At 42.6% G+C, this 25,706-nt stretch overlaps 1 protein-coding gene across 5 annotated transcripts in view; it reads left to right on the plus strand.

Annotated features, from left to right (window-relative positions):
• Positions 1 to 25,706, plus strand: part of KHDRBS3 (KH RNA binding domain containing, signal transduction associated 3) — a 129,341-nt gene that overhangs the window by 69,513 nt on the left and 34,122 nt on the right. For all 5 annotated transcript variants that reach the window (XR_015733454.1, XR_015733453.1, XM_034434830.3 and 2 more), the window contains 3 exons: positions 4,298 to 4,444; positions 13,982 to 14,121; positions 18,899 to 19,091. Coding sequence is in view for 3 of the 5 variants with exons in the window: in XM_034434830.3 (XP_034290721.1) it covers positions 4,298 to 4,444; positions 13,982 to 14,121; positions 18,899 to 19,091 (480 nt within the window). In the remaining 2 variants the exon portion in view is untranslated. The remainder of the gene's footprint in view (positions 1 to 4,297; positions 4,445 to 13,981; positions 14,122 to 18,898; positions 19,092 to 25,706) is intronic.

The raw sequence follows: 25,706 nt of genomic DNA on the forward strand, positions 1-25,706 counted from the left end.
CTGCCAGGGAAAACGGAGCTTGGGAGGACCACACCGGATGGCTGCGAAGGCCTCCTGCAACCCTCTGCCAGAAAAACGGAGCTCGGGAGGTCTGCCCGAGCTTTGTTTTCGCTGGCAGAGGGTTGCAGGAGGCCTTCACAGCCAGAAACGGAGCTCGGGAGCCCGTTTTCCCTGGCAGAGCACTGCCACAGGTGCCCCTGACAGTGACATCAAGCAGTCCACGCCCACTCTGGCCACACACCCCTCCCTCCCCAAGGCCAAACACAACCCTGATGTGTCCCTCAATGAAATCGAGTTTGACGCCCCTGACTTAGAGAGTGTTGTAAAGCAAGTGTGAAGTGGTATATAAATCTTAAGTGCTATTGGTATTTCAGTAACCTTTGCTCTTATTTGTTGTCTGAACCGGCAAGGAGCATCTGTAATCCTCTTGTTCACTTTGCTTGACAGGCCCCTCACCCAATTACCATACAATATCTTTATTACAGTTTTCATGTGCGCTTTTATCTTTCAATCCTGGGTGCTCTTTGGCCCATCTTAGTAGACCCTGCGATGGTTGTTTACCAGGTGGCTTGATTGTTTGTGTATCCCCCCTCTGCTTTGTTCACTCTTAAATTATTCAGGATATCGGGGCTTGCATTGTTTCCCACGGGAGACTATTAGAGCCTAATAGCTCTCACTGTTAAAAAGGATTTTCTTGAAAGCTGGTTTAGCTTCTTCTTCTTTTTTTCCAGATTAAATTCATTACTCGTAGCTCCTACTCGGTTCTGTGTGTGGACTTTGCTAAATTGCTTTAAAAAATAAATTTAATTTGATTTAATTAATTCAATTTATATGCCGCCCCTCTCCAAAGACTCAGGGCGGCTCACAATACATTTTAAAAAATCATTATAAAAAAACATTTAAAAATTAAAAACATTAAAAACTCATTCATGCCATTCATGGCCGGATCTCACCAGATCACAAGAGCGAGATCAACGGCCCCAGGCCTGCCGGAAAAGCCAGGTCTTCACCGCTTTTTGGAAGGCCAATAGGGTGGGGATGGTCCGGACCTCAGGAGGTAACTGGTTCCAGAGAGCTGGGGCAGCCACAGAGAAGGCCCTCCCCCGCGGGCCCGCCAGCCGACATTGTTTAGCTGATGGACCCGGAGGAGACCAACTCTGTGGGATCTTACCGGTCGCTGGGAGCTATGCGGCAGAAGGCGGTCTCGAAGATAACCTGGCCCTAGCCATGTAAAGAATTCTCTTCATTCAATTCAGTTCAAATCTTTATTGTCAGTGCACAACATATGTACAGTGAGATTGGTTGAGCTCCCTCAGTGCACTCCCCCCAACACAATACAACTCACCGTGAAGACAGAAAATCCCTAACCCAGTAAATCATATTAACAAAACACTCAGTCCTATTGCACCAGTGTGAACGTGTTACACGTTGCGCCGGCCCTGCAGTCCATCATACTACATACCGTATTTTTCGGAGTATAAGACGCACCTTTTTCTCCCCCCAAAAAAGAGGGTGAAAATCTGGGTGCATCTTATACTCCGAATGTAGCCCCGCCCAGCTTCTCAAAGGGAGGTTTCAGAAGCTGAAAAAAGCATCAGAAACAAAGCTTCAGAAAAAAAGCCCCCAAACAGAGCTTCAAAGGCCTTTTTTTCTGAAGCTCTGTTTCGGAGGCTTTCAGAGGCAGGAAAAAAAGCAAAAAAAAAAAAAGCAAGGCACAGAGCTGACAACCAAGGAACCTGTTGCTAAAATTCACCTCTGGGAACAGCTGATTGGGGGTATCCTGGGAGGCCTATCCACCTGCCAATCAGCTTTTTTCTTATTTTCCTCCCCAAAAACTAAGGTGTGTCTTATACTCCGGTGCGTCTTATACTCTGAAAAATACGGTAGTTATGGTGTTATTTCTTACTCAGGAATCTGACAGCCCATGGATAAAAACAGTTCTTCAGCCTGCTTGTGCGAAAGCCGCCTTCATTAGGTTACAAGTAAGACAGCACTGGAATGCAGGCAGGGGACCGAACACGGTTTGTCTCGTTGCCACAAATAAAGAAACGGAGAGGCTAATAAGAACAGAGCCTTTATATATCTTTTCTTCTACCCGTTCTTTCTTACAAGACTCAAACTACCCAGTACTTTTGACGTGTGTTAGCTTTCCCGATTTACGTGGGCCTGTCAAACCGATCCCATTATTTTTGCTATAAATATCAGACTAAAAAGATGGTTACCCAGAAGTGGTTTCTGAGCGACACAGGCCTAAGTAGCTCATAATTAACGACACAAACAAGATGCAAGAACTTTTAACAAGAGCAGTCAAAGGTGTGTCTGAGGTCCTTGCTGGAAAAACAGTTTAGCGTAGAGTATTTTTAATACACCCTAACTAGAACAATAATATAGAAGCACTTCAGAACATACATAGACTAGCAACGCAAAAGAGGCCACCGTGAGTTTCTGACTATTCAGTATACCAGGGGCTTCTGATATACTTGAGGGTAAGGAATGTCCTTAAATGCCCCTCTTCAAATCATTAGTAATATTGCTCTGTACTTCTAGTTTTGTTTTTCCACAATCAACACCCATTTATCTTAATTTACAAAGCAGTCTATTATCTAATTCTCTGCAAAGCATAATGCTATATACCCAAAGCCTTTAATAAAATAAACGCAATGTCTCACCTAAGTGCAGTGGAAAATGGAAGTTTGTGTGTGTGTGTGTGTGTGTGTAGATATACTCACAAACACACACACATTCCATTTTCCACTACACCTGGGGTGGGCCACAGCCTTAATTTTAATAAATGCTCTAGGTAGGTAGGTGGGTAGGTAGGTAGAAAGAATCCAGATTTTGAGGTGGCTTACTTAATTTATCAACTAGGTTGTAAGTTAGATGGGGTCGAAATACCAAAAGGCATATTTGTTCCAGACCTTCCTTTACCTCCCCTCTTTTATCCCATCTCTGTGGTTCATCCGTGATTACCTATATGTGTTGAAAGGGTCAATGGCATCTGCTAAGCATCGCAATATTTCAGTTGCCAGGCAACAGAGATAAGATGGAATGGCAAAACAGAGGAAGTAGAGCAGAAATAGAACATTTGGTGAGGGAAAAGTATTGTGACAAAGACGAAAACTTAAAGCAGACTTCACGTTATGTGCCAGAAGTTGGTGGCATTTCGTAGTTGGGGAGGGGGAAAAAAGATCAAATCACGCCATTTACTCGTTGGGTGCGTCTTTTGGTGTGATAAAGCGGAGTGAATGAGGATGCAGGTTGCCTATATTAAAGCCAGCATTAAAATACTTAGCTGATTGACAGCTCTGAAGGGCAACGGATCTGTTCAGCTTTCATTTCCAGAAAGTCTGGGAGATGGTGTTTTGTTTTGTTTTTTCCTTCAGTTTCCAAGATCTTTCCTGGTATGTAGGCCTTGGTGGTGGATGAATCCATGAGCAAATAAGCACTTTTAAATGGAGTATCCAAAATATACCTTTTTCGTAAGAACATAGCAGGATTTTGAGAATTCCCATAAGACTGGAAGTTCTTTAGAAGATGTGTAACTCCATCTTGTTTCACCCCGGTTACAAAGGCGGTGGTATAAAATCCAGCATATTTTTGATTAAGAGGCAGACCATTGTAGATCTGTTGAACAAGCTATGGGATGCAACCATGAATAGCATTGTTGGCAAAGTTAAATCTAATTCAGAATTCTCTCTCTGGTACCACATAATATTTTTTCTCAATCTTGGTCACCTCTAGACTTCAACTCCCAGAATTGCTTGCTGGGGAATCCTGGGAGTTGAAGTCTAAAGATGTTAAAGTGCCTAAGGTTGAGAAATACTGCGGTATAGATCAGGGGTCTCCAAGCTTGGCAACTTTAAGACTTGTGGACTTCAACTCCCAGAGTTCCTCAGCCAGCAAAGCTGAGGTCCACAAGTCTTAAAGTTGCCAAGCTTGGAGACCCCTGGTATAGATACTTGCTATCTATAAGACATGAGACCTAGTTTCTATTCATAAAATTGGCTTGGTTACCGGTTATATAGGGCTCAATTGTTGTCATACTTCAAGGACTACCTGTATACCATAAAACATTAGCAGAGTGGGCCCCATGGTATCTTGGAATTATTTAGTTAAGTGATGACATGGGGAATCCATATGGTATACTTATTTACAGATTCATTTTGGTTAATTATTCCTTCCCACCCCCACCCCTCGACCCCTAGCAATGTCTAAAACTATCCATGATCGTTCTCTGATTTCTTGCCATGTGTTTCTTCAAGCAATGATTTCATGTGACATTTTTCTGTTTTCCCAGGAAGAAGAATTGAGGAAAAGTGGAGAAGCAAAGTATTTCCATCTAAACGATGATCTGCATGTTCTCATCGAAGTGTTTGCCCCACCAGCTGAAGCCTATGCCAGAATGGGACACGCGCTGGAAGAAATTAAGAAATTTCTCATTCCTGTAAGTACCGATCACTGCCATTGTTCTTGTTTGTTTGTTTGTTCATTCATTCATTCATTCATTCATTCATTTATTCTTCAGTTTCTATGGCCACCCACCTCAACAAGTGACTCTGGGCAGCAGACAGAATTAAAATGAAATGAAAAGAATTACAAAATGTTACAAAAGTTAAAATGCAAAGCAACTAAGAAAAAATAAAATAAAATTCCTAACACAGGGATGTCAGACTCGATTTTATTGATGGCCACATCAATAGCAATAGCACTTGGACTTATATACCACTTCACAGTGCTTTATAGCCCACTCTAAGCGGTTTACAGAATCATCATATTGCCCCCAACAGTCTGGGTCCTCATTTTACCCACCTTAGAAGGATGGAAGGCTGAGTCACCTTGAGCCTGGTGAGATTCGAACTGCCAAACTGCTGGCAGCCGGTGATGAGCAGAAGTAGCCTGCAGTACTGCATCAGGGTTGTGTTTGACTTCGGGGGACCGGGATGGACATGCCCAGGGGGCATGGCCAGCTCGACATCACCTGTGGTTACATTCTTGATTAAATTATCTTTCCATTGATATATAATTTTATGGTACTAAAAAAAAGTGGTGTTATTAGCTAGTTTTAGAAAATACACTTTTCCCAAAAGGTTTCCACAATTTTGGCCACTAGGGTATACAGGTAGCCCTCTACTTACAACCATTCCTTTAATGACCGTCTTGAGGCCAAAACAGCACTGAAAAAAGTAGCTTATGACCATTTTTCACACTTACGACCATTTTTCACACTATTGCAGCATCCCCATGGTCACATGATCAAAATTTGGATGCTTGGCAACTGGCATGTACTTATGACTGTTGCAGCAGTCGGGTCATGTGATCATCTTTTGCCATCTCCTGACAAACAAAATCAATGGGGAAGCCACATAATAACTAAATTATACTTAGCAACTGCAAGGGATTATGGGGGTTGTTAAAAGAAGAACTGCAGTCGTTCACTTAACAACTGTGACAAGGTTATAAAATGGGACAAAGATCACTTAACAACTGTCTTGCTTAGCAATGGAAATTTCGGGACTCAACGGTCGTAAATCAAGGACTACCTGTAATGCATGCAGAATTGTTTCTGCCCTGAACCAATTTCCTCATTTTAAGAGATACACAGGCACTGTATATACAGATATTTATGACTATGAATAACTGCCATTATCTTCAACTATCAGTGAATCCTGCAGTCGTGGATTAAAATGTACAGTTATGGTCCTTTGTACTTAAGTTGAGTGTTACCATTCATATCTCACACTGTTACGGCATTATTAATTCGGTGATCTAAACAGGGGTGGGCTTCAAAAATTTTAGCAAGGGGTTCTCTGCCTGGTTGCTGGGTGGGCATGGCCTAGTCAGCCTCCTGCACCACGGCGGGGGGCGGGTTGTCCTCCCCGGGCTCCGGAGGCTTTGCCTGAGCCTCTGGGAAGACGAAAACATCCTCCTCAGGCTCCAGAGGCCCTCTGGAGGTCGGAAATAGGCCAAAGGTCTGGTAGGCCCGTTTTTCACCCTCTGCGCGTGCCCTGCACTTACCTGCATCCAAAACGGGCCGCATGGGGACTCCTGGGAGGGGAGGGGTGAGATGGGAGGGGTCAGCCTGGAGTGGGATTTGGGGGTTCTCTGAACTGCACAGAATTTTAGCTAGAGGTTCTCCCGAACACCTGCGAACCCCCAGCAGCCCACCCCTGGATCTAAGTTAACGCAGGCATATGAAGTCCATGATTTTAACCCATGTGTTTACTTTCTAATGTATGATTATTCAAAAGTGGTACTCTGTTGTTTTGTTACCATTGCAGATTTAATTTTAATTTAATTTAATTTATTTTGAATTTGTATACCGCCCTTCTCCCTGAGGACTCAGGGTGGTGAACAGCCAAGTAAAAACATCAAATACAAATATTAAAATACAATTAAAAATATATATAAATTTGGCCCCATTAATTAAAAACAATAAACAAAACAATTAAAACACTTAAAAAATTAGGCCAGCCCGGCTTGCTGGAAAAGGAAGGTTTTAAGGGCACGACGGAAGGCACTGAGGTCTTGGTTTCTCCTTATCTCTGGAGGCAGCTGATTCCAGAGGGTGGGTGCCCCCACAGAGAAGGCCCTCCCCCTGGGGGTCCCCAGCCTGCACTGTTTGGCTGATGGCACCCCGAGGAGGTCCTCTCTGTGGGAGCGCACGGGTCGATGGGAGGTCGTCGGTGGCAGCAGGCGGTCTCGAAGATAGCTAGGCCCTATGCCATGGAGCACTTTAAAGGTGATAACCAACACCTTGAAGCGCACCCGGAAGACCACCGGGAGCCAGTGCAGCTCACGCAGGAGCGGTGTTACATGGGAGCGCCATGCTGCTACCGTCACTACCCGCACTGCTGCGTTCTGGACCAGTTGGAGCCTCCGGGTGCTCTTCAAGGGGAGCCCCATGTAGAGAGCTGATTTGGACAATTTTCCCAACCTGCTATCTACAAGTAGATTTGATTATTAGACACTGACATGACCATCACTTTAATCAGGCAGTTTTCTCCAAATACCTGCATGGTAATTTTTTTATTTTTTTTATTATTATTATTTTTTTGCAATTAATGAGTCTGTAGCAGCAGGCAATCCAGTTGAGTGTGGTACGTTCATGTTGTAGATTATTAGGACAAATACTTCTTGATTACTTTCCCATTGCTGATAAATTTTTAAAAAAAGCCAATTTCAAAACACCATAAAAGTGGAAAACATTAAGATGATCGAAAGCAGCCTACAGAATAGAAGCATTAAAATACTTAAAAATTAAAATATTTTAATGGCCTAGCATAAACGTTTTTGCCGAACCAAGCAAAAAGAGAAGAGAATACCAGATGAAATAGCACTTTATAGTTATCTCAAGGATTGAAATATTTGCATGTACAGGAAACCCTTGATTAGACTCCAATTTATTTTAGCTTCAGTAGACAATAAACATATTTGGACATTTTCTCTAAAATAATGGGTTTCACTCATTGTGTTCGTACTAGTTTAAATGGTTCACTGAACTTTACATTAATTCTGCCAATTTATGTCATTGACATAAATTATGCAGATGGTGTACATTTGTATTGAATCTAATGGTCATTTAAGTTTTAACTGTTAACCTTCTACCCAGGAATATGTTAGATTGAGTTTTACTGTATGTTGCAAACGATTTGACATGCAGTGTACCACATATATACATGCAAATAAGGTGAGAATTTTCTGTGTCAAAATAACACCCCCAAAATTGAGTTCAGCCTATGCACAGATGGGCTTTCTTATGCATACACATAATACTTTAAAGAAGTACCCATATATTCTGTATATACTCACATATAAGCCCATCCGGAGATAAGCTGACCCTCAAATTTTTAACTACAATGCCATGAAAAATGGATAATCCACGGATTATCCATGGATAAACCAATTATTAAAAATTAAAACATATGAAAAATTTGAGGGTTGAGTTATCTGGAGGTGGCACTTTTTCACGGTTTTTAGGTTAAAAGGGGGTCAGCTTATCTGTGGATGGGCTTATACATACAGTCATTTCAAGATTTTATAGATTTTGTAATTCCCTAAAAAACACTAATAGAATTTACCATTACGAGGACATGATAAATTATGTATTTTAGTCAAAAATGAATGCATCCCTAAATCTTCTGAACGTTAGATAACTCTTGTACTTTTGCAATAAAATGACAATGTTGTGAAGAAGCCTGAAACCCAAGTATGCTGTTTGGGGGCTGAAAATATGTAAGCTACTTGTTATATAACACTTGTAGCACATTGGCAAGGCTGTGTGTTACTATGTTAAAATTATGGAGGAAGATAAAATAGTGCCAGGACTGTAGCTGTCTTGAAGATCCTGTCTACCAATCAACATTCTCCAGGATGATAATAATACAAATAGCCTGCGACTTATGATCACAATTGAGCCCCAAATTTCTGTTGCTAAGTGAGACATTTGTTAAATGAGTTATGTCACCATTTTATGACATTCCGTGCCATAGTTGTTAAATGAATCATTGCAGTTGTTTAGTATCACAATTGTTAAGTGAATCTGGCTTCCCCATTGACTTTGCAAAAGATGATCACATGACCCTGGGACACTGCCACCGTCATAAATATGAGTCAGTTCCCGAGCATCTGATTTTTGATGATGTGACCGTGGGGATGCAACGGTTGTAAGTGAGAAAAAAGGTCATCGGTCACTTATTTCCCCAGTGCTGTTGTAACTTTGAAAGGTCACTGAATGAAGTGATGTAAGTTGAGGACTATCTATATAGACTAATCTCTAGTATCTCTAGACTAATATCATTTCACTGGTGTTTCAGTGCTTGCTCAATGTTTTGTAGTAAAACCTTCCTTCTAAACGATCTTCAATATTTGTTTGGAAAACAAGCTGTGTGTTTTTAAATCTCAATAAGCACAAAAAATCACCTCCCCGCTTCCTATGAAATAAATATCTGAACTAGAGACAAAGGCGCTCAGCACAGAAATTTCGGATAGGGATAGGGATAGGGGTGGGGCGGGGCGGGGCGGAGCGGAACAGAACAGAACAGAACAGAACAGAATAGAATAACAGAGTTGGAAGGGACCGTGGAGATCTTCTAGTCCAACCCCCTGCTCAGGCAGGAAACCTTATACCACTTCAGACACATGGTTATCCAACATCTTCTTTAAAAACTTCCAGTGTTGGTGCATTCACAACTTCTGGGGGCAAATTGTTCCATTGATTAATTGTTCTCACTGTCAGGAAATTTCTCCTTAGTTCTAAGTTGCTTCACTCCTTGGTTAGTTTCCACCCATTGCTTCTTCTCCTGCCTTCAGGTGCTTTGGAGAATAGCTTGACTCCCTCTTCTTTGTGGCAGCCCCTGAGATATTGGATAACTGCTATCATGTCTCCCCTAGTCCTTCTTTTCATCAAACTAGACATACCCAATTCCAGCAACCATTCTTGTTTTAGTCTCCAGTCCCCTAATTGTTGCTATTGTTTCATTCATTCTTCTGTGACTTAAAAGCTTTGCTTTTTCTTAAAATACAGACCTAATTATGTGTAACTAGAGTTTAACATTAATCTATGGATGCATGTATTCTTTATTACCTTAAAATCCGGGCTTCAAGATCTTCCCTTAGAGCCATGATGGCGAACCTATGGCACACGTGCCACAGGTGGCATGCAGAGCCCTCTCTGTGGGCATGTGAGTCCCCGCCAGCTGCCCCTTGGGTTCTGGCATGAGCATACATGCCAGCCAACTGGTCTTCGTGTGCGCCGGAGCACCGGAAACCAGAAGGCCATTTGGCCAGTGCACATGCGCGTGCCAGCCACCTGGTCTTTCTGTTTCCGGAATGCACGTGTGTGCTAGCTAGCTGATCTTTGGGTTTGTGGTGCTCCGGCGCACATGCCGCACATCAGCCACCTGGTCTTTCGGTTTCCAGCACGCACTGTTCTGCCCAAGCTACGGCCCCCAAAGAACACAGCACACATAAAGTCCGTTTGAACATTAGTTTACTAAATAAACCAGTTTTTTGCAACAACAACGCATGTTAACTGCATTAACAGCCGCCAACAATTCAAAGAACAATAACTGAACTTACTATGGTTGGCAGAATGTCCAGAAGCAAGTTGCAGGAAGCTGATAAGATAAAACACAAAGATATGTGAATGAAGTTATTCCCTGCAGATTGCTTCAGTCGGCATTCCTCCTTAAATAGGCTAAGGGAGTGGCCAGTTAGCCCCAAGCCTTACTCTCGAGGAGACCTCCTCCTGAGGAGCCACTCCTGCCTTTTGGCAGCTCTGCGCGCCCGTGCATCGAGAAGAGGCTCCTCCTCTTCGTCCTCTTCACTTAAGGAAGTTTCTGGAGGTTCTGAAGGCCCTGGCTGAATCCCCTCCTCTGGCACTACATCTTCTCCAGCCTCCTCACTGTCCGACTCGAGCGCCAGCTGCACAGGCTGCTGGCGCAGCACCACACCAGCCTCCTCGCTGTCGGAATCAGCTACTAGCTGCACAGGCCGTGTACGGGCCCCAATGCGCACATGTGCGCTGGCCAGCTGGTCTTTGTGCCTGCCGGAGCACTGGAAACCCAAAGACCAGCTGATTTTCGGGTTTGTGGCACTCCAGCACGTGCGCGCACATGCCTGTGCGTGCGCATTCCGGTTTGGGCACTCAGTGCCGAAAAGGTTCGCCATCACTGCTTTAGAGATTTGTGATTCATGCCCCTACAGCTAAAATTTGTGATTTTTTAGCCGACAAATGTATATAAAAAACAGAATAGAAATGCAATTTGTTCTATGTTTTTTGGGCATTTTCAGACGCACAACAAAGACATGAACTTTTATATGAAAGCTGACATGCCTTCTCTCCCCCCCCACCCCCAATAGTCTTTTGGATTTTTTAGACTAATGTTTTCAATCTGTTCTTCCAGTTGTTCAGTTAATGAAGTGTTTAGCAATCCTGACAGGATTTATGAATTTAGCATCCGGGGTAACATTTCTTCAGTGGGAAAGGAAACCTATCTAGAGTCCCTGTGGGAGTAAGATGAAAGAAACCATATTGGCTTCCTTCATCCTCCTTTACGCAACGTTCTCTAACTCAATTATAGAATATTCTGCAAGAGAAATGGAGCTCTGAAGAGCTAACTTCAGCTCATTTATCGATTTTGCTTTTCCCCCCCCCCCCTCTCCATCCTGCATGAGGAAGAACGCATCTTCTTTTAATATGCAAGATTATTAAACTATCTTTTTCTAGAACGGGCAGGCCTTCTGGGAACTGAAAGAATTCCTGCAGTTCTTTTGAAAAGGCGGTCAACGGAGAATAGAAAAGTGTATTGCTTGCCTCTTTTTTGTGGCCTGGCGCCTTGGAGGTTTTTCAAGGTTCTTAAAATCAACCTGTCAGCAAAACTATAGACCTCCGTCTGAATACAAATGAAGAATTCAGTCTGTGCTTTTATTAATTATATTAAGTACAGGTAGTCCTCAACTTAGATCACAGTTGAACCCAAAATGGATGTTGCTAAGTGAGAAATTCGTGAAGTGAATTTTACCCTATTTTACGATTTTTCTTGTCACGTTGGTTAAGTGAATCACTGCAGTTGTTAAATTAGCAACACTTTTAAAAGCCTGTGACGATCCAAGCTGAGTTGCCTGATCGGCAGAGGCTTTTTTTTCTTTCAAATGCTTCTGACCATCCAAGCTGAGTTGCCTGATCGGCAGAGGCTTTTTTTTCTTTCAAATGCTTCTGACCATCCAAGCTGAGTTGCCTGATCGGCAGAGGCTTTTTTTTCTTTCAAATGCTTCTGACCATCCAAGCTGAGTTGCCTGATCGGCAGAGGCTTTTAAAAGAAAAAAAGCCTCTGCCGATCAGGCAACTAAGCTGGGATCGTCAGAGCCTTTTAAAAACATTTTTTTTACAACCTCTTTGCCAAAGAGGTTGTAGAAAAAATGGTTTTAAAAGAAAAAAAATTGGCCACGCCTACCCAGTCACATTACACCCCCCCCACCGAGCCACGCCCACAGAACCGGTAGTAACAAATTTTAGATTTCACCACTGGTTTGTGGCCTTCGTATTATCTAACAGGCGGTTCCCACCACACCATTCCCAAAGCTCTTGACCCATCTTCAGATCTTTCTTCTTCACTCTACATAAGTGTTTCTCAACCAGAGCAACTTTAAGATGGCTGCACTTCAACTCCCAGAATTCCTCAGCCAACAGGTGAGGTACACCTGTTTTAAGGTTGCGACACACTGTTCTACATCAAAAAACCCTAGGCTGAGATAAGCTACGGACAGTAGAACCTTACGTGATATGGATTATCTTGGGTTGTGATGCATTTGTCTTCCACAATCAACGCTCAGTAAATCTTAGACCTCCGATAGAATATTTTGTAGCTCGGGATTGAACTATAAGGTCCTTATTGCTCTCTGAACTTGAACTGTTTTTTGCTGACGTTCGTTACCCAACTAGGTAACATTATCAATGCGCCGATGATGCTACCTAATTGGATAACGAAAAGTCTGCAAGAAAAGAACCAAGCTCAGAGAGCACTAAGAACCTCACACTATTGTGCATCCATTAACCGCTCTTTACGGATGCTACTGTTTACACTGGACCTTCTCTATCTGTACTACATAGAGGGTTCAGTAAGGAAGCTGTATGTGGGATATGTAAGGTAGAACACACTTGTTTGCTGGGTTGTGGGAAGTCCGTCTCCTTGACCATACTGTTGTGGTCCGCCAGTAGCCTGCGGAGCTGGCAGCGGAGTCGGACAGAGATGAGGCTGAGGAAGAACATGGGCCAGTCCTGGAGGCTGGGGAAGGCCCAGATGAGGGCTCTGCGTCAGAGGCAGAGATGGGGCCAGGGCCATCTGGGAGTGATGCGCGGACTTCGAAGCCTCCAGAGGCTGACAGTAGAGAGACAGAGGAACAGGAGGAGCCTGTTCCTAGTGCACGAGAAGAGCTGCCAGAAGGCAAGAGCAGCTAAAACAGAGGACGACTCAGGAGTAAGGCCAAAAGATGATTGGCCGATCCCATAAGGCTTAAAAGACCAGCAACGGCTCTTGGCCTCTTTGCCAGAAAACAACCGTTGAGAGATCTACTTCGTGTTTGGATGTATTTCTTTCTTGTCAGCGTCTTCTGTTCCTGAACTGTTGCCAAGAAAAGCCTTTGGCAGTTTGCCTAATTATTTCAAGGTCAGAGATAAACTGAAGGTGTTTTGAGAACTTTTGCTTTCATTTAATTTGGAATAAGCTGAGAATGAGTTAATTCTCAGCTGTTTTAATAAAATCTGTTTGTTTTTGGAACTGTTTTGCATTTAATATCAACTACGTGGGCCTGGGTCCCAGCATATACAGAGCAAATGCAGGACCTGGATGATTACAATCTGTCTTATCAGGCTATGCTTAAATACTTCTGGACTATGCTTTGGCAACTGCAATTCTTAAGGCTTCATTCGATTGAGGACTGCATTTCTGGGATTTCTGCAGTGTGGTAGTTACAGACAAGTTGACAGCAGGCAGTTTAAAGAAAGCTGGTCTGAGTGTAAAGGGCTGTTGACCACGGCAAATAATAAAGTCTGTAGATACAGAAACATTAAATCTCTTCCCACAAGATTCGGAGGACAAACAGGAGGAAGAAAAAAAAAAATTCAAAGCCTGCTTGATCCAGCAAGACACTTCTTGCCTTTTTTCTCCACCTTCTCACCGGCTTAAAGTAAGCTTAAAGGGGAAAAAAAAGAGAGACTTTCAAGCTTGGATTTCTTAAATCCCACAGAATACTTTCTTTCAGATGTTTGTTTTGTACCGTTTTTGTTTTATCAAAGTGTTGAATCGGCCCTGTACCAAAAAAAGTAATAAAAATAAAAATAAGCCTCCACCAGTTCTTATAACCATAGAACCATGAAATAATAAAAAAAAATTGCTTTTAAGGCTTTGACATGAGTGCATCTTCAACAGCATGATGTCTTTTTCCTCCCCCCCCCCTTTTTTTTTCTTTTTTTTCTGTTCAGGACTACAATGACGAAATCCGACAAGCGCAGTTGCAGGAATTAACTTACTTGAATGGCGGCTCAGAAAATACTGAAGTTCCGGTAGTCCGTGGAAAGCCTCCCTTAAGGGCACGGGGAGGCCTATCTCCTGCTTTGGCAAGGTATGCAGCGCGGGGGCAGGGGGTGGCAGAGATCAAATTTTGGGCTGTTGGCAATAAGCTCACTTTACAAGGGTTTTTTTGCAGCATGCTGTGGTCATGTGACTGCAATTTTCAGCTTTCTTTTCTGGTTTACAGTCTACTTCCTGCAAAAATATAAAAAAAACCCTTCCCAAGTTGGCTTAATGATCGGAATATTTGTTTAACAACCAAAAAAACAACAAACAAACAACAACAACAAAAAAGGGATGGTCATAAAATGAGTGAGCCACTTAATGACACCATGGTTTACACCAGTAATTCCAGGCTACAGTCGTAACTTGAAGACTACCTATTAACCACTATCTTTTGCCTTCATACCTCGCGGCCTAACAAGCCTTCAAAATTTAGCAGTAATAGCAATAGCACTTAGATTTATATATCTCTTTATGGTGCTTTACAGCCCTCTCTAAGCGGTTTACAGAGTCAGCCTATTGCCCCCAACAATCTGGGTCCTCATTTTACCTACCTCAGAAGGATGGAAGGCTGAGTCAACCTTGAGCCTGGTGAGAATTGAACTGCCAAATTGCAGGCAGCTGGCAGTCAGCAGAAGTACCCTGCAGTACTGCACTCTAACCACTGCGCCACCGAGGCTCATAATAAAAGAGTTCCTCTCAGACGCATCTCATGGTGTTGAGATAAACATTTATTAAATTCACAAATGCTCTAGCACTACAGATGGGGACTTTAAATGGGGAATGGGGAAAATTTTAGGTGACACTAGATATTTCAAGAAGTTGAAAACAAAAAGGGGTTTTGCTCTGGTCTCAGAAAGGATATTTAGCCAGAAGAAAGAGATGGCGAAAAGAATCAAAGCAATCGTAGAATGAGGCCAACGAGGACAAAATAAATAAATAAATAGAAATCCTAGTATTACCTAACGTACTTCTACTGTCTAAAGTAAGAAGAATTAATTAGAGAAGAGATTTTAAGAAGTTGCCTGAGGGGGAGCTCCAGCACAATCCAAAGCTCAGAACACTAATCCTCTGGTCCTGATGACTGACCCAGATGTGGTACCCAGAGTAACACAGGTGCAGGAAAAATTGGAAACTCTTCCAAGATTGCTAGGCAAATATATACAGTGATACCTTGGTACTCATCGTTAATTAGTTCCGAGAGGCACAATGAGTCTCAAAAACAATGAGTCCCAAACAAATTTTTCCCATAAGGAATAATATTGTTGAGTCCCAAGGCAGTCGACAACGTCAAGTTCTAGTTTTTGTGTTGAGTACAAAACAAACAATGAGTACCGGGACAACATTTGCACTGAGTCCCGTATTTGATGAGTTTCAAAGCCGTTGAGTACCAAGATACCACTGTATTATCTTTATGTGTATAATTTATTAACCCAGAAGACAAAATAGTTCAAATGTAAAATAGAGAGGAAACGGAGTATCAATAATGAAGAGTATAGAAACATCAGTCCAGGGGTCCCTAACCTGTGGTCCACGGCCCACTACTGGGCCACGGGCTAATCACCACTGGCCTGTGTGGGCGGTCGGTCAGTCCACACACACAGCCCCTCTCACGCCAGTGTTGTCGCAGGTGCTCTTGGCCGATTGCAGTCCCACTGGTGTGAGCATCATGAGTGCCTGTGGCCTCACTCGCGCAACCATTACGGGCGCTCATGGCCCCACTTGTGCGAGCATCATCGCAGAAACTCATAGTCCCTGTCACGCGAGTGTTGCCATGAGTACGGACGCTCGTGCACGCATGAGCACATGTGCTTGCCCCCTTCCCAAATCATCCCTCCTTTCCCCCCTCCTTCCCGCTCCGGGCCACCCACCCAGAAACTCTGCCTCAGTCCTATACTCATCATTTTTAAAGAATTTTCTCTCGGCTGTCACCTGTGAGCCTGATGGCCTGTTATTGATCCTTATCGATGGCTTGTTTTTTATCTTGGGTTTTTGTTCTCCTACAAGCTGCCTTCAGTCCCGTTGTTCAATTTGGGCCACCGCATAAATCCTTTGGATGAAATAAATTAATGCATCAGGCAAACAAACAGGCTGCTGACGAATCTTCCTGCAAATATTCTCATAAAGGTTTTTGCACTTAGCTGTGTAGCGACTGGCAAAATAATGGCTGTTTGAAAAAGAAGATCGGGAGCTTTTTGGAGGGAAAAAATGTGATTGTTTTCTATCCTCTTTGGTTTGTTGGGAGAGAGAGCATTTAGGGGTGATGGGGCACGCGCATGTTGTAGATGATGAACTATTATCCTTGTCTAGCCATCTGCGCGACACCGAAAGCTGAGCTGCGGTTACATGAAACAAAAGGTCTGAAGCATTGATCGCTGAAGTCATCTTCAAACTGTTCACCGTCTTGTCTTCTTTATCGGTTGCTACTTCTTCAAAAAGAGAAGAAAACAAATGAGAGAAAACCCCTGCAGATTCTTCTATGTCTTCTGTTTGCCCTTTAATGTATTTTTTTTTTCTTCTTCTTCTTTTAATACCGTTCCTTGTATTAGACAGGCTGTGGGCCCTTGATCTGCTACTCAAGAACAGAGCTGCTGCTAGCCTCCTATTTTTCTTTTTTTCCAAAACCAGATATTTTTTTTTCTCCCCCTTTGGTTAAAATCCTTTAAGTTTTGTTTCTGAAGCATTAAAATAATCTTATGGAGTTGTTTTTTTTAAAAAAAACCCTCTATTCCTAGAAGCAGGCAAGAAAAGCGGTACTTCTTAGTGACGTAATCTCTATATCCACGTTTGTGTAACTGCACGTCTGTACGTTGAGACTCCTTTTGAAGAGACGAATGAAATATTTTCGCAGGGATTTTTTTTTTTCTTTCATCCGAAGGGTAGTTGCAGACAGCTCTCTGACCCATTAGATTGCATCTTTCTCTAATGCCTTTCATCATGCGTGTCTATTAAGTGCACGAGGCCAGCTTTTACCTTTATTAAAGCATTTCATACGGCAGTTTGCATCATCTCTCATCTCAGCCGGGTTTGAGTAGAAGCCCACCACGGATGAGATTTATGTGACGAAATACAGCTGGAAGGACTTGTAATCGATCATCTAAAACTGGAAGCATATATCACCATCCGCTGGGGGGTGGAGGTGGGGAATGCATGATTCTCTTAATGAGCATTTGAGAAGATCATTATCAGTCGCCAAGTTACTGATCTATTTTTTCCCTTCCTAAACTATTACATCAGATTTGCTTTTGACTATGGCTTGGAAGTTTTCAGAAGTGGTTGCTCCATCACCGGAGGCTTTAAAAAAGAGACTGGACAACCATTGGTCTGAAATGGTATAGGGTCTCCTGCTTGAGCAGGAGGCTGGACTAGAAGACCTCCAAGGTCCCGTCCAGCTCTATTCTGATTGAAGTATCCAGGAGATTCATACATTAATCTCATTTGTTGCTCAGGGTGCTCTACCAAAAGGGATACAGGCTACAACCATTTGTTTAGTGAACATTGAGAGTTATAACAGTACATTTTCAAACTTAAAGACCGTCCCCATGGTTACGTGATCAGAATTCAGACACTTGGCAACTGGCATGTATTTATGACTCTTGCAGTGTCCCTTTTTGTGACCGTCTGACAAGCAAAGTTCAATGGGAAAGTCAGATTCAGTTAACCACCATGCTCCTAACTTATAACAACTGCAGTGATTCATTTAACAACTGTGGTGGAAGAATGCTCATAAAATGGGGCAAAACTCACTTAACAACTGTCTTGCTTAGCAACAGAAACTTTGGACCCAATTATGGTCATAACTTGAGGACTACCTGCATTTTGCTACTTTTCATATCTGTTAATCTTCACTTCCACTTAAGCAATCAATGTTCATGGGAAGAGATGTGGCTCCTTTAATAGTCACAGACTGATTGGGCTCCCACATATTCTAGAACAGTGAGCCTAAAGCACTGCATAGGCATACCGTGGATATATATATATGTATATATATATATATATTCTAGAACAGTGAGCCTAAAGCACTGCATAGCCATACCGTGGATATATATATATGTATATATATGTATATATATATATATTCTAGAACAGTGAGCCTAAAGCACTGCATAGCCATACCGTGGACTACATTTGGGTTAAGTTGAAGAGCAGGAGATGTGTGTGTGTGTGTGTGTGTTTATATATATGAATATAAAGTGGTTTACAGAATCAGCATATTGCCCCTAACAATCTGGGTCCTCATTGTACCGACCTCGGAAGGATGGAAAGCTGAGTCAACCTTGAGCCAGTCAAGATTGAACTCCCGGCAGTGAGCAAAGCCAGTGAGCTCTGCTCACTGCCAGGAGTTCAATCCCGACTGGCTCAAAGTTGACTCAGCCTTCCATCCTTCCGAAGTCGGTACAATGAGGACCCAGATTGTTGGGGGCAAGAGGCTGACTCTGTAAACCGCTTAGCAAGAGGTGTAAAAGCACTGTGAAGCGGTATAGAAGTCTAAGTGCTATTGCTATTTGCTATTCCATTGCTCTTATTAATTCGATCAGAACAGAGATGGAAGGGACCTTGGACGTCTTCTAATCCAGGGGACCCTTCGGACAAGTGGCTGTCCAGTCTCTTCTTAAAAGCCTTCAGTGATGAAGCACCCACACCCTTTTAAAGCAAGCCACTGTTTAATTGTTCTCACATTAACAGACTTAAAAATGGGGCTAGGTGGGATGATTCCTAGGTAATTCTGCATTGAATCTCTGTGTCCAGCTTGGAAGAGTTTGTGGGAGGTCCTAAAACTCCAAAGGTGCACTTTTCATGGTGATTTCCTCTTTCCTTCCCTGTAGGGCCCGTGGGGGTGTGCTGCCACCACCCTCCAGCATTCCAAGAGGGGCACCAGCGCCCCGGGGAGTCCCCTCTGGCAGAGGTCCCGTCAGCCGCGGTCGTAGCCTTATCGCTCCCAGAGCAAGAGGAGTTCTGCCATCGGCAGGTTACCGACCTCTCCCGCCACTCCCGGTACAAGATACCTACGGAGAATACGTGAGTACTGACCTCCCAAAATAATGGATGTACGATCGAGTTCCTATGCCAACTGGCTCACTTTTACATGCCTGTCTTGATATAGGTCAGAGGTCTTCAAATGTGGCAGCTTTAAGACTTGTGGACTTCAACTCCCAGAATTCTCCAGCCAGTGCTGTTTGGAGAATTCTGGGAGTTGAAGTCCACAAGTCTTAAAGCTGCCACATTTGAAGACCCCTGATATAGGTGGACATCAGGTTAACAACCATGTGTTTAATGGCTATTCAAAGTTACAACAGCATTGAGAAAAAGTGACCTATGACCATTTTTCACACTTAACCATTCCAGCGTTCTCACGATCACATGACCGAAATTCAGATATTTGGCAACTGGCATGTATTTGGAGTGCCCTGAGGTCAGGTGAATGATAACATTTTGTGACCTTCTGATAAGCAAAGTCAATGGGGAAGCCAGAGTCACTTGACAACTGTGTTACTAACTTTACAACTGCAGCCATTCACTTAACAACTGTGGCCAGAAAGGTTGTAAAATGGGGCAAAACCCACTTAGCAAACATCTTATTTAGCAATGGAAATTGTGGTCATAATTCGAAGAGCCTAGGTTGACTCAGCCTTCCATGCTTTCGAGGTAGGTAAAATGAGGACCCGGTTTGTGGGGGCAATAAACTGACTTTGTATAAAAACGAACACTGCTTGGGGGGGGGGGGGGGGCAAAAGCACTACTAAGCAGGTATATACAAAAGTATGAAGGCTTATTGCTTAACACATTGTAAGCCGCCCCGAGTCTCCGGAGAAGGGCGGCATATAAATCGAGCCAATAAATAAATAAATAATCTGATGGTCAGGCAGAGTTCCGAGCCCCATAATGCTGTATAATTTCTTTGCAACCTTTCAAGATGAGGCACGTTTCCCCGTTAATTGGGAAACAGGTAATATTTGGTCCTCACCTCTTTCTGCTTGGAGAAAGATATATGGTGGAAGAGGAAATTAGCCAATTCTCTTGGACAATTTCCACGTGAACCAGAAGCTCATAGGAAGCGAGGGAGCTCCATTTGGGCTGGATACAACCAGTTGCATCTCTCTGCGTTCTGGGAGTCCTTTTGCATGGCTGCTGCAGAACGTGTTAATCATTTTCTGAGGTGCTTTTTCGGTTAATGGAGTTGGGTGATACTGTTACACAGGTATTCTGGGTTTAGGTCCACAATGGGGACCAGAATTTTCATTGCTCAACAAGGTGATCGTCTAGCCCAGGGGTCTGCAACCTTAAACACTCAGAGCCATTTGGACCTGTTTCCCACAGAAAAGAAAACAACGGGAGTCACAGAACCCTTCCCATGCCTGACTATTTCTTGAGCAGCCACAAAACTCGCATATGTAGTTGAATGAAACTACATTCTGTTTTCTTCTGAAACTTTTATTTTCTTGGATTTATCCATGGTTGGCCAACCGGAGGTTGAAAAGCTCAATAAATCATGGGTGGGCAGGTGTCGCACATTGGTGGTTGCGACGCATATTTTGAGTGACAGGGAGCCTCAGCAGAGGGGTGAAAGAGCCACATGCGGCTCCAGAGCAGAGCACAGGGGGGAGGGGTTGGTGAGGGGGGGTTAGGGAGGAGGGGGGGGGAAAGGGGGGGAAAATTTGTATTTGAAAAGCTTTTTCAATAAAAAAAAAAAAAAGGAAAGCAAAACTTCTTGAATCCATTAAGTTGAATCGAAAGAACTTTTAGTGAGAGAAAGTGGTTGCAGTAGAACAAGGCGGAATCTGAAAAGTCCCGTTAAGCACAAAGCAATTCTTCCGTTTCCCCAAACCCAATCCCCCTGACCAGTCCATCGGTAGCCAAAGTGATGCCGCAAGGTTGTTTCGAGAATGCTGAGGTGCTAGGCAGATAACAGTTCATCTCAGGGCACATCGGCCTTGAAACCAGGCTGGAACTAGCTGGGAGGGATTCTGCTCCATCTTCAAAGACAATCCCCCTCCCTAATTCCCAAGCAGTTACAGCAAAAGCAAGAGCATGTGAGAAGTTCCTTCCTCCCCCCTCCTCCCAACAGAACAGCAGGACATGCTGGTGGACCTGACACAAAGTTATTAAGCAAATCCAACATCTCCCATTGAGTTGTGTTTGTCAGGACCCAACTGGAAAAGTTGCAAATGGGTGTCACATGACCCTGGTCCTTGTAAACATAGTAGATGCATGGCAATTGCCAGGAGCCCAAATTTTGATCATGTGACTGCGGAGATGCTGTGACAATCGTAAGTCATTTCTTCTGTCAGTGCCGTTGTAACTTCAAACATTTGCTAAACGAATTGTTGTAAGTCAAGGACTTATCGTATCCTGACGATGGTGGTGTAGAAATTCAGTGCAGAGTGTAACCTACTCTCAGAATACAACCCCTTTTGATGCTACAGTATCCATTTACGCAGGAACTTCCAAGAGTTGGCTCTTACTACCCTTGTCTTCCTTTTGCAGGGACTGCCAACCTTTCTGATCACAAAACCGTTGGCTTAATTCCCAAAAAAACTTTCTGAAATACAGCTAGCAGCAGGGATTTTTCAAGAAACGCCACCAGATCATAACTCTGATCTGAATAATTACTACATCAAACCGATCAATGACTGAAATGCAGGCAGTTGTTAGTTAATAACCTTCAAACCAACTGTTTCTCATTAGATCCGTTTTTGCAAAGTGGTCTCGTGGCACATTTTGACTTGTTGACAGCAGCATCTGTTGGAAAACAGATTGCAAGAATTAAAACGTTAGAGCTACACCCCATTGTACTGCTAGCCAGATGAAGAATGTCTTAGATAACCAAGGAAATGGCCCTAACGTTAGATTTATAAAAGAGAAAGACAACCTCAGGAAGGTCTTTTAAAAATGATTGAAAGTTGGTAAGTGAAATTTTCCAAGTCTGGAGATAATTGAGCATCATACATTGAGCTGTCTGGCTGAATCTGCAAAGGGTAATGTTTTTATCATGTTTTCCTAAATATTACTGGTAGTTCCATGTTTCCCTTCATGTCTGAAATGAGCAAAATTAACTCAATGAGATACTTTTATATTTAAAGGATGGCTTGTGTCAAAACCCATGTTGTTGTTAAACTTAGAAGTTGGGCTTCTAAGGGAGATATTTGGGCACAGTCCCTATCTGAATTCTTAGCAGAAAAAAATAAGTTAAGTCCGCAGTAAATAAATATTAAGAGTTCCTCCTGAGTTTTAATAGCTTTGTTGGCTGTGGGTTTCGATGTGCAGGAGAAAACTTAACGTAGAGACAGGTATATGAGTTTACAGGTCTAACACTATTATTTTTCAGCAGACGGTAAAATGTTTAATAAAAAAAGGTAACAGATTTATCTTCTATTGTTTCCTTGGACGATTGCACCAGAAATTTATCAAATTAGCAAATACAAATTAGCTTTAAAAAAACGCAATAAGGGGCCTGCAAATTCTGTGAAAGGAGTTCTTTAGCATAGCAGAATGAAAGATCTTTTTTTCTAAATGGACGCATAGTTTTCAGAGAATTTTAACCCCTCATAAGTATCAGAAAGGGGTACCTATAGATTTATCCCACAGGCTTTGTGCTTGGATGATGTTTGAAGCTCACTGCAACAGACTTTGAGGAAGATTTTCTAATAAATTTAAATGTTAAAATGCCTGTTTTTGTACAGGTAGTTCTCAACTAGAGTCCACGGTTGAGCCTGGAATATTGGATGCTAAGGGATGCATTGGTTAAGCGAGTCATTCCATGACTGGACCCATTTATATGACAATTTTTGCCACAGTCATTAAGCATATCTAGCTTCCCCAATTGACATTGATTGTCAGAAACTGGCTGGGAAGGTTGTGAATTGTGACCGCAAGTCGCTGCAACCAGTTGTAAATGCGAGCCTGTTGCCAAGCGCCCAAATTTTAATCACATGACTTTGGGGATGATATCAAGCAGAATAAAATAGAGCTGGAAGGGACCTTGGAGGTCTCCTAGTCCAACAGCCTGCTCAAACAGAAGACCTTATCCAATTTCAGACAAATGGCTATCCAGTCCCTTCTTAAAAGCTTCCAGTGATGAAGCACCCACAACTTCTGGTGGCAAGCTGTTCCACTGGTTAATTGTCCTCACTGTTAGGAAGTTTCTCCTTAATTCCAGGTTGCTTCTCTGCTTGATTAGTTTCCATCCATTGTTTCTTGTCCTGCCTTCTGATGTTTTGGAAAGTAAGTTGACCCTCTGCTCTTTGTGGCAGCCCCTCAAATACTGGAATACTGCTGTCATGTCACCCTTAGTTCCTTTTTTCCTCTAGACTGGCCATACCCAATTCCTGCAACCGTTCTTCATATATTTTAGTTTCCAGGCCTTTTAATTTAGTTGTTGTTCTTTGCACTTTTTCCAAAGTCTCAACATCTTTTTTTGTAATGTCAACTTTTCACAAGATGGGTGACTGTATAAATTTGTTTAATAAATAAATCCAGAAATTGTTTTTAAGAATACTCTATTGGGTAAATAATTTAATTCTCAGGGAACACCTAAGAAGCTCTTATTAGCAGGATTTTTTTTTAATATACTGTAATTTGAGGTATTACCCAGAGTTTCAGGGGCATTTTAAAGGATTATGTGATGCAGACATTTTATTTGCTGGATGGTTATATGCTCCCTTCCCTCCAGGAGTTCAGATCAGCGTTCATGCATCTCTCATCCCTTTTCCCCCTACAGCAACAATTTTGTGAGCTCCATTGTGCAGCAACAAAAAAAAGAGAGAGATTGGGCCAAATAGCCTGCTGAGTTTCTTCAAAGGAGGCTAAAGTTAAACCTGGGTCTCTGTAATTCTTTCCACAATCTTAAACACTCTCCCACTGGCTGTCACTAAAATTGAGGGCTCGCCTAGCTTTTCACAGGCGCTTTAACTCAGGCATCAAAGGTTCAAGGACAGAAAACTCAAATAAAGCCCAATCTAACACATGAACAGATTGAGCTCCTATGGCAGATTATTTTGCCTTTCCAAAAACACTGCTGAGTCTCATTTTTCTTCAAATGCACTCTCCTGAAAATTATTTAAAATTCAAAGAATATCCACTTGTATACATGTTGAGAGTTCCTTCTAGAACATGTTGTCCTCAACAGAACTACATCTATACATGGAGGGAAGTAAGCAGCGGGATACCCCAAGGTTTCATTTTGGGTCCAATGCTCTTCAAATATCTTCATAAATGACTTAGATGAAGGAGTAGAAGGGAACTCATCAAATTTGCAGATGACACTAAGCTGGCAGGAATCGCCAACACCCCAGAAGACAAGCTCAAGAGCCAAAAAGATCTTGAAGGACTTGAACAATGGGCCCTATCTAACAAAATGAAATTCAACATAGATAAAAGTAAGGTTTTACATTTAGGCAAGAAAAATCAACACTAAAGGTACAGGCTAAGGGAAACTTGGCTTAATGCCAGTAATTGTGAGAGGGATCTTGGTGTCCTAGTGGACAATCACTTAAATATGAGCTAACAGTGTGTGGCGGCAGCCAAAAAAGCCAATATAATCCTAGGCTGCATTAATAGAGGCATAAAATCAAAATCATATGAAGTTCTAGTACCACTTTACAAAGCCTTAGTAAAAGCACATTTGGAATATTGCATTCACTTCTGGTCACCAAAATATAAAAAAGATGTTTAAATTTTGGAAAGAGTGCAGAGAAGAGCAACAGAAATTAATAGGGGACTGGAGGCTAAAACATATGAAGAACGGTTGCAGGAACTGGGTATGTCTAGTCTAATGAAAAGAAGGACTAGGGGAGACATGATAGCAGCATTCTGATATTTGAAGGCCTCCTACATGGTACATGGAGATATCTATGCATATGCATTATAATTATGGTTTTGTATCCAGGGAATAGATATTGTTTCACTACAAGAAGCAAAGCACCATTTCAAATCTCATGTTAAAAAAACCCTGTAAAACCTCATGTTAAAAAAAAACCTGTGAGTCACTGGGATCAGAGGTGACTGATCCAGATTAGAGGGCTGAATTAGGGGACTGGAGGCTAAAACATACAAAGAACCGTTACAGGAATTGGATATATCTAGTCCAGGGGTCTGCAACCTTAAACACTCAAAGAGCCATTTGGACCCATTTCCCACAGAAAAGAAAACACCGGGAGCCACAAAACCCTTCCGATGCCTGACTATTTCTTGAGCGGCCACAAAACTAGCATATGTAGTTGAATTAAACGTTCTGTTTTCTTCTGAATTTTTTTTTTCTTGGATTTATCCATGGTTGGCCTACCGGGGGTTGAAAAGCTCAATAAATCGCGTGCCAGTGGATGTTGCACATTGGTGGTTGTGACACATATTTTGAGTGACAGGGAGCCACAGCAGAGGAGTGAAAGAGCCACATGTGGCTCCAGAGCCACAGGTTGCTGACCCCTGATCTAGTCTAATGAAAGGAAGGACTAGAGGAGAAGTGATAGTAGTGTCCCAATATTTGAAGGGCTCCTACAAGGACAAGGGGGTCAAACTATTTTCCAAAGCACCAAAAGGCAAGACAAGAACCAATGGATGGAAACCAACCAAGGAGATAAGCAATCTAGAACTAAGGAGAAATTTCCTAATGGTGAGAGCAGTCAACCAATGGAACAG

Source organism: Pantherophis guttatus, chromosome 3, assembly GCF_059756535.1.
Source record: "Pantherophis guttatus breed Tessera chromosome 3, ASM5975653v1, whole genome shotgun sequence".
Taxonomy (NCBI): Eukaryota; Metazoa; Chordata; class Lepidosauria; order Squamata; family Colubridae; genus Pantherophis; species Pantherophis guttatus.